The sequence below is a fragment of the Lupinus angustifolius genome, chromosome LG05, assembly GCF_001865875.1.
Source record: "Lupinus angustifolius cultivar Tanjil chromosome LG05, LupAngTanjil_v1.0, whole genome shotgun sequence".
In the NCBI taxonomy this organism is placed as follows: Eukaryota; Viridiplantae; Streptophyta; class Magnoliopsida; order Fabales; family Fabaceae; genus Lupinus; species Lupinus angustifolius.
The window spans coordinates 13306341-13324016 of NC_032013.1; the positions used below are offsets into that span (position 1 = coordinate 13306341).

General features: G+C 34.7%; 2 protein-coding genes across 8 annotated transcripts; one reads left to right on the plus strand and one right to left on the minus strand.

The window, feature by feature from the left end:
* Positions 2635-5232, plus strand: LOC109347872. Of its 3 annotated transcripts, none has more exons than XM_019587973.1 (3): positions 2635-2807; positions 4671-4862; positions 4949-5232. In XM_019587973.1, the coding sequence occupies exons 2-3, from the start codon at positions 4674-4676 to the stop codon at positions 5042-5044; spliced, it is 285 nt and encodes a 94-aa protein (XP_019443518.1). In that variant the 5' UTR covers positions 2635-2807; positions 4671-4673; the 3' UTR covers positions 5045-5232. The 3 variants fall into 3 exon arrangements, with proteins under 3 accessions (XP_019443518.1, XP_019443520.1, XP_019443519.1); XM_019587975.1 differs by having other exon boundaries at positions 2703-2807; positions 4663-4862; XM_019587974.1 differs by having other exon boundaries at positions 2761-2813; positions 4668-4862.
* LOC109347871 (dihydrolipoyllysine-residue acetyltransferase component 3 of pyruvate dehydrogenase complex, mitochondrial-like) lies at positions 6894-17110 on the minus strand. 5 transcript variants are annotated; one of them, XM_019587969.1, is made up of 20 exons: positions 16911-17097; positions 16650-16743; positions 15592-15668; positions 15397-15470; positions 15259-15302; positions 13841-13896; positions 13689-13763; positions 13499-13591; positions 13070-13315; positions 12893-12965; positions 12569-12666; positions 12221-12306; positions 12071-12146; positions 8087-8154; positions 7932-7998; positions 7740-7835; positions 7546-7648; positions 7352-7447; positions 7125-7236; positions 6894-7082 (listed from the first exon to the last, which is right to left on the minus strand). In XM_019587969.1, exons 1-19 carry the CDS (start codon positions 16947-16949, stop codon positions 7166-7168), a joined length of 1632 nt encoding a protein of 543 aa, XP_019443514.1. In that variant the 5' UTR covers positions 16950-17097; the 3' UTR covers positions 6894-7082; positions 7125-7165. The 5 variants fall into 5 exon arrangements, with proteins under 5 accessions (XP_019443514.1, XP_019443515.1, XP_019443513.1 ...); XM_019587970.1 differs by having other exon boundaries at positions 6894-7236; positions 15259-15299; positions 16911-17098; XM_019587968.1 differs by having other exon boundaries at positions 6894-7236.

The following is a 17676-nucleotide window of genomic DNA, read 5'->3' on the forward strand; positions in this document are numbered from 1 at the left end:
TGACTACCAGTGTCAGTTCTCGAAATATCTCAGAATATGGCTACTTGTGCCAATTCTTTACCCACAATACTGACTACCAGTGTCAGTTCTCGAAATATCTCAGAATATGGCTACTTGTGCCAATTCTTTACCCACAATACTGACTACCAGTGTCAGTTCTCAAAATCCCACTTTGGCTGCCTGTGCCAATTCTTAAGTGCCACGGAAAGAAAGGGGGAGAAGTTTGCCGGAAATGCATCGGCGGAATATTATGTGGGAGAAAGAGAAGTTGAGAGGAAACGCCTTCAACTTGGTGCAAGTTAAAATGAAGGGAGAAAACCTCTATTTATAACATCAGATTTTTCTCATTTTCCTCATTTCTCCCATGTGGGACTTGGGAGCTTAATTTTTATTTTTTCAAAACTCTTCCATGTGGGACTTTGAGAGTTGTTTTTTTCAAACTCTTCTATGTGGGACTTGGATGTTTTTTATATTTCACACCCAAAAGTTCTCACTCATGGTTTTCAACAAACCATGTTCCAACAAGAAGATATTTGGTGTTAATAGTCTCATCTTACTGTAAAAAAGATAGTACTTATATTTTGCTTTTTTTTATTTTTTAATATTACTTCTCTCTCTACTACAGGAAAAGATTTAACTTAAAATTTGAGGATGGCAAGTAAGGAGGTTTATTACTTTTTTTTCCGCATTTGTTCTAGATATGTTCTTGCTTAGCATGTTTTATGAAGAAATCTTGTTTCTTGTTATATGGAATCAGTTTCTCTGCATACTTGGACACAACCCAAGTATCTTAATCTCACTTAATCAATTTTAAATATCAAGGCTGTGTGAATGAGAAGGCATTTATTCTTTATATTCTACAAATGTGATTTTTTTAAGACCGTCAAAATCCATCTTCCCATAGAATTACTCCCTCATGTTTATTTTTGACAATTTATTTGTGGATTCTAGTCAAAAATAAAAATAAACAGTGGAGTATCATTATGATGAGTTGATAATTTTTCATAATCATTGAAAAACAAGTAAAATTGTGTCAACATGACCTATGCGAAATTACAAAACCATAAACATATTTCTAAGAAAATTTTAAATTTCTTAAATCATCAAAATAAACACTTATAATTTTTGTTCACTAAGAACATGCATTAAGAGATCAATTCAATCAATTTCAAACAAGTTGAATTTTGAAGTTAGAGAGATTTTCATCAAACTCATCCTCCGTAAAACTAAATTCCTTTCTAAAGGAAAATCTAGCAATCACTTTTCATCACAAACAACTAATCCCATTCTAGGAAAGGAAATAAATTAGATAGATCATAAATACTCTAAATAGAAAGAACTTCATTTCACATAAGTCTAATAATCAACCCTTCCCTACCTTAGATTTAGGGATTTGAGTCATCCAAACAAGTTTAAATAAATTATTGTTCATTCTTTCAGTGACCACAGGCTCCACCTATACATTTTGTTGTAACCAATAACACGTAGACATATATAAAACGCAAAATCCTCACCATGTTATCAAAGCTAACTACAAACTGAGATACATAGAATGGAAGACATTTTTAATTGCAATATAAAATTTATTTTAAAAAAATTATTTATTCTAACACCAGTATATCAAATGTATAATTTTATTCCTACAACTATTTACTAGAAGTTAATCCTTTTCAAAATGTTCCAACTAACTGATGTTGGAAATGTTGTTTTACTTAGAACATTGATCAGTCGGTAACTAGCAAAACTAACTATGATAATGAAAACCTAAAGATTTGGGGTTATGAGGACTAAGATGAGGGATGAAGATCCTCTATCCTTATTGGTGTCCCCAATGGTGTCATAGACCAATCAAAATGCGTTGCTTTATTTAGATAAAAAATTATAAAAATGTAAAGTTTTATTTTTATATTATTTGGTGATATTTTATTGGATAAGGACATAAAAAGAGACTGCCCTTGGGATAGAAAATCTTCTTCCCTAAATGAGAGTGGGAATTGAGATTATGAGGTTTCTGATTCAATAAAAAAGAAAGATGAGCAAAACTAAGGTATGAGGTTGAGAAAATATAAACTTACGAGGTTTATGATCATGAGGTTTTGGAGAGTATGAGTTTAAGAAATGATAAAAGTTATGGAGTATGTGGCTTTGAAAATATGAAGAGCAAAGGAAGAGAGTAACGTGATATTTTGAGGAATTGTAAAATGAGTGTGATATTTTAAGATTAGTCATGTGTAATATTTATAAAAGTCTAGTATTTATATATTATCAGTTTAAGACTTATACATAATCAGTATATTATCCATTATCATTAATTTTTTGTATTTTTTTTCTGAAAATTTAATGATAATTTAAAATGAATGATAATAGTATATGATAGACAGATAATATATAAAACTCTTACACTATTAATATATATATATTTTTTTTCTCTATTTATAATTTACAGTTTAGTCATGATTGAATATAAATAATTAATGATATAATCTAGTAAAAAACTCTATACATAATTTTTTTTCTATCTTACAATTTTCTAGGTCCAAAATAAAAAAGATGGCTAAAAAGTAAAAATTCAAAAACAAAAAGTATACCTAGTCTAGAAAAACCTTAACTTGGCCGAAACGATACTATTTTGACCCCTTTTTTATAAAATAAAAAACCAAAATTTTCTTAATCTCTTAGCTTCTCCACAAAACGAAACCCTCCTGTTTTTCTTCTCTCTTCAATCTTTACAAACGCTGTCGTTTAATCAATTACTCAGCTTCCCTATTTTTCTCTCAGCCATCGATTCTTCACTGATTATCTCAAAGGCACGTTTTTTTTCCTTTTTCCTCTTTCAATCATGTTATCATTTGTTTTTAAGAAATATTTGAGGAATATATTCAGTTCTGAATTTCACTAGTGCAATTTGATGTTTCTGTTATATCCTATATAATTTCTAATTCAAGCTTTCTTCATTTCATTTTGAAAGGAATTTTTTTCCTTTTGGTAAGGAACTGATCCTTTTAGGAGGGTGCGTGACTGCCCCTTCCAACACGAACTCTTACCTTTTGGTCGTTCTGTTATCTAGCGGAGCCTTATATTACTCGACGAATGCCTTGTTGGTATTTTGAAAGGAATTCAATAGAAATAGTTAGTTGCCTACAATGATTTTGGTGAACTTTTTTGAATGTGTACTTTGAGTTTTGAATCTGTTTGTTCACTATTGACTGGACTCAATTAGGGTTTTTGTATGTTTTCATCTACTTTAGTTGTTTGTGAAGTCCTCCATAAAACAAGCTATGAGTCTTTGGTTTTTTAATTATTTGTGTTGATAAACTTAGAATACTTTTAGTAAATTTTGGTGTCTGGGACATGTGCACACCAATGTTTTAAATTTGCATCTATGATCGTTACAGACACTGATATGTGAAGGTTTTGGGAGGCTTCGAAACCATGTTGTTATCATTGCCGCATCGGCCACATTTGTCCTTAATTGTCTTAAACTTCAAGGTTTTAGAAGTTTCCGAAACCTTGTTGCACACTATTTTGATGTGCAAATATTAAGTTGGAAGTGTTATCATTAGTGCAAGAGAGTGAGCCTATCCGCAATAGTAAGGTTGCTTCTTAATGACCAAGAGGTTATTGGTTCAAATCCTTGAAATAGTCTCTCCACTCGTCGCATAAGGTTGTGTACGGCTACCCTCTCCAAATCCCACTAGGTGGGAGCTTCGTGCACTAAGTTGCCCCATTATTATTATGGAATGTGCACTCTGATTGACTTGTTAACATTTGCCTAAGAAATTTTACAGCATTTGCTAATAGCTATCCCTATGGACTGAAATTATGTGTTGCAAAGTTGCCTTGTCAATTTTTTTTACATTAGATTTTTTGTTAATAGCTGTCTGCTCTTTGCTGTTGATGCAAATGACATTAGTACAATTTTAACTTTTCTTAACCTTTTGCTTCTTTATTATAAAGTTTCTATGTTAAATATTGATTAATGGGCAGGTTATTATATTATTTATGAATGTTGTGTATATGTTATTTTTAAAATAAGTAAACTCGTACAAAAGTTTACCTAAGCTCCATGAGTTTAGGCAAACTTGCAAGATCGACAACTAGTTTAATTCAAACTAGGAAAGGGGAGGAATATAGATCAGTCTCAATTGATTCTTACCTAACTTTATGACTTTGTTTTATTCTATTTATAGTCTATAATTTATTGCTGAGCATACAATCATGGAGAGATAAAAGTATTACAAATTATTCATTCCTTGTGGAATATAGAAAAATGAGGACTTGAACTGTTGTGTACAAAATTTTGCTAAGTTTTATTCTAGTCACTAACTTTGGGACCTAAACTAGTTACAGTAACTACCTATGTACCTGACCATAGCCCCTTTCGTTTCACCCAAATCCATATCGACCACCCTCCTTCTTCCCATAACCCTAGCCACCATGATATCATCTGCACCTCCTTTGTGACAATTTGCCACCCACAATCTATCCTAGGCATGGGCTTTCATTGAGACAGATGAACTCAAACTGTCTATTTTTTAAGAATTTAGAGTATGTTGTGTTATGCATTGATTGGTTAAGGAACTCATTGTTGGAATCATGTTTAAATTAAATTCCTTGATGGTCGTTAATTTAATGTGGTACCTTTTCTTTTATCTATTGGAGTCTTGTAGAGCATGGACACTCAGAAAAGCCAACCTGAAAAGCATTCTTCAGCCGCAACTGCCCCTTCTGCTATTACCTCATGTCGAAAGAAGAAGAGCGAGGAAGCCACATTCTTGGAGGATTTGAAGGATCACATTGACGAGTTTATTAATGCTTCTATGGATGAACACAGGACTTGCTTTAAGAAAACAGTTCAAAAGGTTTGTACCTAAAATTTCTTGAGAAAATTCTTTGTATCACCTTGTTTATCATCTGCTGATGTTGTATGGTTCTGGGTCAATTTCAGATGTTTAGTTTGTCCAAGGTTGTTTCAGAAAGGAACTCTAATGATGTGAAAGAAGTTGAAAGTTCTCTGCCTCTTCGAACAACTGTGCAAGATTAGATTACTTGTTTTCTGAACTACAAGGTTTTTACTGAGTTATGTGGTAATGCAATACCTCCTTGATGTTTAACTATATTTGGGATTTAAATAAATGAACAGAAGCTGTTTGAAATTTTGTTTGTAAAACTCCATCAATGAGTTGTCTTCTGGTTTATATACCCACATACCTTACTATTATTTGTATTTTGCTGGTTGATCAAGTTATTTATAAATAAATTCTGCACTCTCTTTTGCATCCTACTTTTCGCAGAGGAAAATGGAAGGAAGGAAAGAAAGTTGAATGAATGAAAATGGGTAGAAAGTGAGATGAAAAGTTGGTTGTTTGGTTTAGAAGAAAAATGAAGGAAAGAAAGTTATAATTTCCTCTCATGTTGTTTGGTTGTTTAAAAAGTGAAAGGAATGAAAAATAATTATGTGTCAAATTACATAAACACTCCAAATAAAAAGGTCAATTTAAAATGTTATTATTTTTGCTACTTTGTTTTTAGCATGTATTATTGTAATTGTTCAACTTTTTGTACACTTTCAATTATCTTAACTTAGATAAAATTATTATACCATGTATTTCACTCAAGGAAGACATAATCGATCTATTTGAAACATTTGTAATAAACTTTGAGTATCTATTTTAAAAATCATGCAATAAAATAGAAATATTAAGCACACTTGACATAATATTAAGGAACATAAAATATATGACATTCATAACAAAAAAATATTTAGTCATCTTCAATTTATATAGCTCAACATTACACTTTAATTACGTATAAACTATGATGTATCAAATATCTATCACTCCATGTGATTTTCACTTGCAAAATAAAATGAAACATAACTATTAACCAAAAATATGAAATATCCATCACTCCATGCGATTCTCGCCTGCAACATTACATATAAACTATGAGATTGATGTTTATTTTTGTGAGGAAGAAATAGAAAATAAGTGAAGAGAAGAAAGTGATGAGACAAATGAGGGTATTATAGTATTTCCAAAAAAAAAAAATGCTTTCTCTCCACTTTTCCACTCATATTTGGGGGAAATTTTTTTAGTATTGGCCCCACATTTTTTCCCCTCTCCTCTTCTTTTCCTTTGTGAACCAAAAAATAGAAAAGTTATTTTTCCTCCTTTTTTCCTTCCACCCCTTTTCATTCCTTCCATTTTCATATGTACCAAACACAGCATTAGTGATGAAGGATGTTGACATCGGAAATATGACAAATTTACCAGAACTTCAAGATTAATTTTGTTCACCGAGTTATTTAATTCCTTTAGTGGGTCACGGAGAACCTTTAAAGTGGTAACTTAATTTATTTTGGATTAATATGATATGTATGGAAATTTTCAAGAACTGAAATGGATTTGCTCTAAAAAAATTCTTCTTCCTTTCGGTACACACATCTATCCCCTTCCATGGTTTAGAGCATTCATAATTCTTCTAATTGACAAACGAAAATTTTAGTTATTTTAGTACTGTCAAGATTATTCATTCACCCTATAAGTAATGAACTAATCTCTTTCAATATGTGTATGTCTTTTCCAACAAGTTTTGCTTACAGGAATCATACCACTAACCTTTGACTATCTTGGGGACCTAACATAGTCATATACCACTAGCCCAACACATTGTATGAAAATTTTAGTTTGCAAATAGGTTTGTAAGTGTCCATGTTGTTAAGGGGATAACATCAACCATCTGCTTTGAATTTTGAAAGGTAACAATGATTTGTCTTATTATGGATTGTTAAGTCTATTAATTTATGGTTAGCATTCGCCCATTGGAAATTTGCAATGTCATGCAATAACAAAAGCACCTTGCTTGGAACATAGAATAACGGAACATATGCCAAGAAAATAAAACAAACGTTTCAATTATTAGCACCACTCAACAAGAAAATGTTGAATGCTCGTGTATTGTGAGAAAGCAACATTTCAGGGTATAAAATTAAATGCCTTATCTACCCTTGATTATTAAAAATTACAAATGTGCAAAACTTATCTTCAATAATTAATGACTTGAATAAGAAATTGGTCAAGGATACATTCAACAAAAGTGAATAAATCTCATCCCCCGCCAAAAATATCACTTGAAAATATCACTTGAAAGCCTTCAGTTATTCTTACAACAGCATCGATTCCGGGTTTTCAATATATCCCTTGAATGCTTTTAACCATTCTGCGCCAATTGCACCTGAACAAACAGAATATGAAGTTTACTCTTAGCAAGTGGTGCGATTCCACCGCGAAAATAATACAGAAAAGGTAGTTCAATACTTATTTATGACTTCTGAGTCAAGAATGATTACCATCTATTACACGATGATCACAGCTGAGGGTTACGGCCATGAAGGAAGCATACTTGAATTCTTCTGTGCCTGAACCGGGCACGACTCTCTTCTCAGCTGTCATGTTGAAGGCATCACAGGAGATGGTCATTAAGAGAAACAATGACACAGTTAATGAAAGAAATAAAGTGGAAAGAAGAGAATAATGCTCTCACCGGATCCAACTGCAAGAATGCCTGATTGAGGAGGATTGATGATGGCACAGAACTGTTTGACACCGAATGGCCCTCCCAAGTTAGAGACTGTAAACGTACCTCCCTGCAAAGTGTATCAACCCGAAAAAGTTTGTAAACCAGCACAAGGGATCATCATTACTGATGAATAAGAAAGCCCAGGAAACTTTAATAACCTCGTAATCTTGGGGTTTCAAGCTATTTTCCTTGGCTTTCTTTGCCAATTGTTTGACCTCTTCACCTATTGCGGATAAGCCTTTCTTGTCTGCATCCTGCAAGCATTATGAATAATACAAAGCAACCTTAGAAAGTGTAATTGGAACTAAGGCCATTAATATCTGCAATATTAGAAAGGGACCCTCGCTCACCCGGATGACGGGAACAAAGAGTCCATGATCAGTCTGCACTGCAACATTAACATTCACATTATGATACCTGCACACAAACAGAATATAAAAGATGTTATACTAGAAGCAGTACATAAATTTGATGGTAAAAGTTACATTAAAACTTGTTGACTTACTGGCGGATATAATCATTTGTCCATGAACTGTTACATTGAGGAACTTTACGCAGAGCCAGCGCAGCAGCCTGAAATGAAAATTACAAGCATTTGAACATAGTTAACGTGTACATATAAATCACTCTGACACGAAACCAATGACTTATGCAAGAAAGCCTTTATTATGTAATAGAAGATACAAGTTTTGAGCCACAAGTGCAACTCAGGCAACTACAAAGCCCACCCTATTTTTGTTCTTCCATAGAAATTGAAAAGCTTCTCTTAAAAGTTTAGTAGTGATTTGCATTGTGTTTTCACAACAAATATAACCATTTCCCAGTTAAAGACCTACCTTTTCTGATGACAATATGCTTGCAAACTAATATGCTGCTAATATGATTATAAGTACTTAGGAGTTAGAAGCTGTTAGATGTATTTAGCCTGTATGCTGTAGAGAAGCCAATTATACATGTATAAAAGGTTAAGAAGATCACGTGTAACATTCAGAGAAGAAAACCAAGAAAATAATCAAATGGATCCCTGGGCAGATTGATGGTTGTCCTCTAGATTGGCTACCAGTTTTTACATATTTGGAAACTCTTATCAATCGGTACTGTCATTGCACAAGGAACACTTGGATGAAAAATGGGTCCAAAGAAATGCATGAGCAGATTCGAGGCAATAAGCTGCAAATGATGCTTGAATGGCAGCAATGGAAGATCGAATGGATTCCTTGAAGGATTCTTTCACCAAAATGATGACTTTGCTACAGAGAATGTGGAATTGCCAGTTGCATCAACAACTTGATTCCACTAGATCTTTACCAATGCCAGGATTCTTGGATGTAGAGCTCTCAGAAGCACAAGAAACTCAAGGTGCCCAATTTGATTGATTAAATGCGGAAGATTGGGTTTTAGAATTGAAGAGTTCTTTCCTTTGTACAATATCCCAGTTAACCAGAAAGTCAAGTTGGCATTCACAGCCATGACTGGACTGGCATATGCTTGTTTATTGTTGGAGGGTCCAAAGTCATTTGGTTCAGAACTAGGACCAGTTCCTGGAGGCATTGCAGTCTCACGTTGGTGATTCACTCTGTGGATCCAGCTGCAGCATTGAAAGGAGTGAGGTGAATGAACAGCAAGAGGAAGAGACTGAGAATTTGGGTGACGGAATGATTTCTGCCCCTATTTTTCCTCAAACAAAATCATGATTTCGATTTTTGAGATAATGAAGAAGCATGTTGAGATGGGGCATACTGTAGAGAAACCCATCCATGTGGGTTTTCCACTACTCAGACAAGAAGCAAAAGACATCAGCTTCACTATCCACAAGATTCACATTCCCCATCAGCACATGAAGCAGATCTATCCCTATGATGAAGAGTTGCAAGCCAAGTCATGGCAATATGTTTATGACATTTCAGAGTCAAGAAATAAGAAGTAAAGATATATCACATGAAAGCGTTTAGGACAGCCCAATAATTGTTATCCTATTCCTCAATATGGGAATCACTACACAGCCAGCAGCTCAACATGAGCAGATGAGATTTGATGGCAAAACCCTCCATGGCCATCATGGACAATTCATGGGATCAAATGGCAAAAATTTCAAGGCCAGACCCTAAACCCCTTTTATTTAATGAAGTGCCACATCTCAGAAATTGATGTCGAACGGTCGAAGTGTACCAACCTTGTTGCATATTTGCAACATCAGAACAAACAAAGGCAGAGGTTCACCACAATGGGTTGTGAATTCATTATCTCGTTTCTCAACAGTTCATCATACAAACATCTACCCAGTGGGGAAAGAACAAATTGACATCATAGTTTACGGCCTTGGATCTAGTCATAACAATTGTCATGATGTGGGTATGCAGAAGTTCTGCACAGCTTTCAATCTAAGGCTTAGTCTTTCAATTGCTTAAGGTTAATGGAGCTACCAAAGACTGAGCTAAATCATTTGGCAGTGAGATTTATCGGGTAGAATCATTAAACAATTGCCAAAACAGTTATAACAGTAGTCTACCAAATTCTTACTTCCATTTTTCAGGACCATTGTTAGGACAGAGGCAAAATAACTAGGATTAGTTAAGGCAATTAGTTAGAAGGGTTGAGAATAGACAAATAGAGGGAAGAGGGTAGAAGAGAAATGCATTTAGAATTGTTAAACTTGTAGTAACTGGGAAAAAGGCTCAGTTGGCCAAGAGTTTTAAGCCTTTAAACAAGGAGAAACCCTTGGAGGAGAGTTTCTCTGTTTGTGTTGCCATTTTCAGTTCATTTCAAGGAACAAAGTTTCATTATTTTCATTCAATTTTTAATTTTTAATTGAGTTCCTAACAAGTTGGTCCGGACTGTCGGATCTTATCAACCAGGAGATGGAGACAAGGGTATAGGTGCTGGAAAGTTCAGTGCAGTTCTCGAAACCAATGGGCAGCAAACATGGAATTTAATTGCATTTATTGGATTCCAATGCATAGGAGATAAAAAAGAACATTTCCACATTCACTGAGATTAAACAAATAATGGGTCAATGGTTGAAGAAACAGGGCATTGATCTTGAGGACAGAGACGATGCATCTTCTCAGTCGAATGAGAAAGATTGAGTGGTTAAAGTAAGGGATTCAAGATTTCAAATTGGAAGTGTGCAAGGATTAGGTGAAGAAGGTAAATTACCCCACTTCGATGGCACTGATCCTTTTGGATGAATTGCTAGGGATGAGAAAATCAGAGGGGAATTAGACAAAGCTGGTACAGAAGGTTTACTTAAGCCTTCATCAGTATGGACAGAACTGTAGTCCACTGGCTCCACTTTTTCTTGAGGAAAACACTGGATTTGTCATGGGAAGGGCTGCAGTGTCACTAGTTGAGAGGTTTGGTGGGCAACATTTGGCTAATGTGTATGAGTGGTTGGTGACTCTACGCCAATCCCGGTCGATAGAAGTCAAGCTTAAAACTGTCTGAAGCACAGCTTCTTGGGTATTGTTTGAGGGGGTAATGATCAGAGATGAAGTTTAAGGTTGTGGAAGATGAATTGCAGGTTGCTAGACTCAATGACGATTCTCAGTTTCTAGATCCAATGTCAAGTTACAAGCACGGAGCACCTGACAACTGAAGGAATTGCCATGCTGGTGAGTTCTGTCAAGTTAGCTCAGGTTGGACTATCTGATTTTACACAACGTCAAGCATCATCACAGTGTACATAATGTTTATAATCAAACCAGTCATTCAGATAAGGTGCATTGGGTGTATACAACTCCCAACAACGACATCAACCAACTCCAGTGAAGCTAGCATGAATCTGCTAAAACATCTGTGAGCTAGAAAACTTCATTACCAGAAGTACGTAAAAAAAATGCAGATTCTCTTCTGGTTTGGCTACAACATTTAGGCTTACAAACAATGATTTCACTTCTTTAGTGTTGGTGGCAGCTGATTTTCCACCTTGCATATTCATAAGGATCTCACAATTCGAAGTTTTGTTTTTAGATAAGCCCTAAGGACAAGGTTGGTTTGAAAGGATCAGCTATTGGAAGGATGGTATGTAGTTAGAACTTAGAAGTTAGAAGCTGTAAGAGGTAGTTAGAAGATTTGTTTGTATGTCACACAGAGGCCAATTACACATGTATAAGAGACAAAGGTTGCTTGTAACATTAGAAGAAAATTGAGAAAAGGATCATATTGATCCTGCGTTTTGCCCTAAAAATAATGAGGTTCAGTAGTTCCCTAAGCTGTTAAAAAATAAGATTTTAAAAGACTCTAATGTATTCTATAATGTGAGCAAAAAGAGAGACAACATGCATCCATGGGAGAAAAATCCATCGAAGCAACACTTTGACATTATGTTCTATTGTAACATCAAACAAGTGAAAAGTAATTAAACGTAATATTAACAGTCATTCCACATGCACACTAATTGAGCACCTAATGACAACCAAATGGCAGGATAAAATGAAGACAATTAGCACAATTTAAGCACAAATACTTTCCTTGGAGGAAAATGTAATACCTTAATTACAAGGTCATTAACTGATATCCGGGCCCCACCAGAGCCTTCTTGCAATGAGTTAAGATGTGTACGCAAACTGCAAACAAGGGGTTCCAATTATCACCAATTATCTAGATCATAGATAAACCTTTTGATAATAGAGAAACTCACCTTATGAGTTTGTCAACACATGTGTCTACTGTCAAATAGTAATGAGGAATAGTTTGTTTTGATAATAAAAGACGCGAAGCTGTGATCTGTCATAATATGTAGAGTTAGTTTCAAGTAGAAGGAATCACTAACACTTGAACAAGACATATTAAGATCAGAATATTGTATAACAGTGAAGCAGACAAGGCAAAATTTAAATGTGCTAGTATTAAGAACAAAGAAACATATAAAACTCATGTTCATATGGAGAACAAAGATATGACATGGTCTAGAAAGGATGGTCTTTGATTGATGCTCAGAACATAAGTATCATCAATTAAAATTTAGTAGACTTGTTTGATAGGCTACCTTCCTTATCTGAGAGACAGGAATGTCGGTATAGTCCAAGGAAGCATCAGTTGCAGCCTTGGCCTTCGAAGGTGATGAAACTTCTTTAACTCCAGAAGCTGCATCAAATGGTACAAAAGGTTATAATATAGTGACAATGACAACAACCAAACTTTTATCCCACTAGGTTATATATAGTGAAATATAACTAATTCAAGTCAAATATGGTACTGTATAACAGAGCAAGCAAGAGAGATAGGACAGAGGAGTTCTCTAGCATAAGCAAAGAAGCAATTGTTTCAAGATAGTGTGCACGGGAAGAAAGATAGGATGATAGAATGATACCCAAGTAATCTTCAACGTCACCCTTGACAATGAGCCCTTCAGATCCTGTTCCTTTAATGCTTGAGAGAGGTACCTACATTGGTGGGGGAAATGGGTTACATTATTCTAAACAATGGCTTTATTTAGTTCTTTTACAGAAAGACTTTCGACCATGGCATTTTAGTATCAGTAACTGACGTTTTTCTCTTCAGCCAACTTTCTAGCAAGAGGGCTTGCAAATATGCGATCTCCAGATGAAGATGGTTCACTAGGTTTGGAAACCTTTGGCTCAGGTTCTCTGGAAGGCTCCTCATCCACCTCCTTCTTAGGTGGGGGAGGGGAAGATGTTTCTTTGGCAGTGGAGTCACCAGATTCTGATGCTGAAGGATGGTAATCTTTAAACTTAGCAATATCCTCCTCATCTTCAACAGTTACGGCGATTACCTATGAAAGAAATCAACCATGTTACCAACAGCAATTATGCCTTTCATGTCACAATAAAGTTTGAACTTCCTGTGTAAATATTTTTTCTTCTACACTTAAACCCTGGAACACCGAATGAGAAGCCCTCTCCAAAGACAAAAGAGGGGAGGGGGAGAATGCTAGAGGATAATCAGATAACGATACCTCGCCAACTTTAATTTCTTTTGACCCATCCCCATGAACTATCTTTGCAAGATAGCCTTCTTCCATGCATTCCAGCTCTACTGTGGCTTTGTCCTTCATATGAAATACAATTTAGATGTCAATGTTCATATAAGAATCTTAACTGTGACATTTAATATGCTGTTCTATTTCAGTGGTAGGAGAACCATACAGTTTCAACTTCACAGAGCACTTCACCGGTAGAAACTTTATCACCTTCTTTCTTCAACCATCTTGCAATGTTGCCCTGCATATCATTGGAATCAGTATGCAGAAACCGTGAATCATACATGAAAATACCATCAACTACAGAAAAATACAAACCTCAGTCATCGTGGGTGAGAGAGAAGGCATTCCAATTTCCTGGTGTGGAGGGAGATCTGAAAGATATTGCCCAGTGTTGGTGACGAAATCAGTAATTATGCTATCATTTATTTATTATTCCCAAAACTTGGTTTCTATTTTAGAAAAAAAAGAAGGCTCAAGGAAAGGTATTCGACCCTCACATTTCCAAACAACTAAATTTTCAGGGAAAACCAATCAAGTACAAAGCACCTCCTTTTAAGAGGTAGATAAAAGTTCCAAAACAACATGCATGATAAATAAGCATAAGCTGCAACATGGTGTGAAATGTTGTCATAATTGTTCACAACCTAAAAGAAAGTTTTACATTTAGTAAGGCCATGTTAGTGAAGAAGTATTCTCCTCCTACAGTATAAAATAGTTCATGCAATTATCATGGGTACCGTTTTAATACGGGTGGACGGGATTCTAATACCTTCCTGATCCGTAATCGACTCCCGCATAACTCTAAATCAAGGACCAGCGCATTTCGAAATCGGGCATAAAGAGTGTTTTATACATTTTGTCCACAAAAACGAAGTGGTGACTCCAAATTTCTGGAGGAGGGTAAAAGGTTCTAAGTCGTATAACCCGTGTTTAAAAGAAAATCTGGGCGCAACAATATGTTATATAAAATCATTATGGTACATCCATCCAATCACTTAAGCTTGTAGGAGACTAGGTCCGCCACGAGTCACACCATAGATTTTGGGATTATTAGCATATTATCGAATCTTACATTCAAAAACAAAACAAGAAGAAGAAGAAAGCCCAGCACAATGCATGGTCAAGCACACTAGTTGCAAACTAACACTACATGTCTGCTCAAATAGCTCTACATTTGCTCTGAGTAGATTTCAAATAACTCATAATTTACACTATAAAAAAAACTTAAATGATAGGTCAAAGATGCAGTGGTTTATTGCAGCCTAATACTACTTGATGCACATTTTCCTATTCGTTTAAGTTTCAAAGCTCAATTTTCCAAACTGCCTCAACTACAATGCTGTTAACATAAATATGGATTCAAGCACTAAATAGGTCAGATGTCAGAAGCCTCACCGGCTAAGCCACATTGCAAATCTTTGATTTATGGTTTGTTCACTCAAAAGCAAAACACTCAGCTGATTACAACACCAAAGAGAAACGACTTGGTGAATATTTCAACCAGATTGATCACCTACTCCATATGCTATGATCATGAAATGTCAATGCCATATGCTATAATCGTGAAATGTAAAATGATAAAGAAAGATTTAGATGTTATCAGTATCCATGAAAAACAAGATAATGATATATTAGATAATAAAAAATTGGGGAACATTATGAAAAGTTTCATGAGAAGCCCAACATAAAACTCAGCAAATAAAATTAACAGACCCATAGAACCATGAAAGTACCTGAAGCTGATGCATAACATCTCCTTGACTGCAACTGCGAACTTCTTTTGGAGGAAATGGTTGATTGAAAATAAATAAGTTACAGGTAGTCTGTTATTGAAGCAAAGTAAACAAGAAAAAAACATAAAAATGACATACCGCGAAATCCCTCTGTTGAACAAGGACCCACTGATGGAACCCCTTTCCATGGTAGCCATGGTGATGTTCCTCTTCTGTATACCAAATGAAAGTTTTTGCGATAAAAAGGCATAGTATAGGCAAGAAAAAGATTGGGAGATAGTGCAGAGAGAAAAGTATTTATGATGATTAGCATGTATAATGAGATCTACTCACAGTAAAGTTGGGAGATTGTTTAGAGACACCATTCTTAGATGAAGACTCGTAGCCATGGAATCGGGTTTTCCACATATCTAAACCATAACCAACAACAATTAGAAATACATAAAGACAAAAACTAAGGAACATCAAAATCATATGGTTCTTATACAATATGCAAATATGACAATAGATTGTCAAAGGCAATTTTCTCCCATATCACTTGTATGAGTATACTTCTGATTCACACAAACATGGATTATTCAAATCACCAAACGGCTAACTGATTATTGCCCATGTAGGAATAGAAAATTACATATTACGCATTATAACCATTAATCGCTTGCTCCAAGAGGATGCAGTTTAAGGCATGTAAAAGGACAGCCTAGTGCACGAGGCTCTCGCCTAGTTGGGTTTTCGCATCCTTACTCTCGCAAGTGAAAAGGTTGTTTCTAGGATTTGAACTCACGACCTCTAGGTCACAAGGCAAGCAACTTTATCGTTGTGTCAAGGCTCACCCTCTATACAGTTTAAGGCAAGTACAAGAGCAAATAATTTAGAGGTAATTACACTGACCTCCCTAAATTTTAGCTTAATTACACTCGACACTCTTCTTACTTCAAAAGCTACACTCAGGACCAATGTAACCTCAATTGCAAGTGTATGATAATTGAATCTCGAAGGAGCTGAGTGCAGGGCTTTGAAACAATCAGTATTCCGAGTGTGGTTAAACCAAGCCTCGAGAAAATTAGTGTAATTCCCCAAAATATAAAATTCTACATCAAAACCTATGTCAGGCTGGAACAAAAACCTAACTTCAGTTTTATCCGAATTCTTTTTCTTCGAATTACCAAATAGCATAGAAATATATTTATATTGCTGCAACTAGAAACATACTAAACACTTCATCAATTCCATATAAACCAATCAAAGCAGAAACCCAATAGAACATATTAGGTTAATCATTTTTCACCCACAAGCCTATGAAATCAAAGATCACGCAAGTTGAACAAAAAAACAGTTTATGTAAAATATTTATGCATAAATCATAATAAAAAGCTAAAAATTGAAATTACCACGATTTGTGTTGACAGAGGATTGAACATCACTAGAAAAACATCGAACCAAAACGGCACGCTCATGGTGTAGCAACTTTGAAGCATTCCTCAACTGCAACAAAAACAGTTATAAATCACATGTATGTATATATATATATAACAACAACCAAGCTTTTATCCGTAGCATCGGTTACGTGGATTGAACGATGTGGTAACATATAAATACAGGTTTAAATATATAAATAGAAATTAAAATGAAAAAATGGATTAGAATTATACCTTTCTGGAGTGATTGAGTAAATGAGATGCGTAAGGCATTTTGAGGATCACCGATTCAATAAACGAAAAATGAGAAAAGGGATTGGAAGTTAGATCCGTTTCAGAGAGATGGAAATGGCATGAAAGAAGCTGCACCTAATATAAACCTCCAAAATTTTATTCTTTTTTAAAACAAATTGTCTTTACTTTTTGAATGACGTTCGTATTGATTCTGATTCAAGTAAACGCTGGTGTGCTTGTACTTTTTATTTTCTATTAGACTAAACAACATTTGATTCACTTTTCAGTACCAACTTACATATTAATATGGGAGTAAATAATGTTGAAATCGTTTTAGTGAAATAATAAAATCTATCATTTATTTTTGTATCTGCATAGACTATTTTTATTTATATACATGCGATACAATGATTATTTGTTTACGAGAAAAGGAGTGTGATCTTTTAAAACAAAAAAAAAAAAATGGTGATGAGTGTAATTAAGTTAAACAAAATATAATATATTGTTAATATTTTTGGTTTGTTATAAAATGCATTAATTATTTTAAATATAAAATGTTTAAATCACACTTACATTATTTTGATTTGTCTTCACAGTAAATCATATTTTGTTTAACTTCATTATATTTACCACTTTTTTGTTTAGAATATTACACTTATATTTTCTATAGGGGTAGTTAGAGTAATGTATGTATCTAAATTAGGAGGTCGAGAGTTTGATTCTTGGGAGCGACACTTGTTGAGAGAGATAATCATGCACTCCGAAA

Excerpts from the sequence above, each read along its gene's own strand:
- LOC109347872 (XM_019587973.1), top strand. The coding sequence starts at position 4,674 with ATGGACACTCAGAAAAGCCAACCTGAAAAGCATTCTTCAGCCGCAACT. Across the intron at positions 4,863-4,948 it reads TTAAGAAAACAGTTCAAAAG|ATGTTTAGTTTGTCCAAGGT; the intron begins GTTTGTACCTAA and ends GGTCAATTTCAG.
- LOC109347871 (XM_019587969.1), bottom strand. The coding sequence starts at position 16,949 with ATGCCTTACGCATCTCATTTACTCAATCACTCCAGAAAG. Across the intron at positions 12,966-13,069 it reads AGTTGGCTGAAGAGAAAAAC|GTACCTCTCTCAAGCATTAA; the intron begins GTCAGTTACTGA and ends CCACCAATGTAG. Across the intron at positions 7,999-8,086 it reads ACAAATGATTATATCCGCCA|GTATCATAATGTGAATGTTA; the intron begins GTAAGTCAACAA and ends GTTTGTGTGCAG.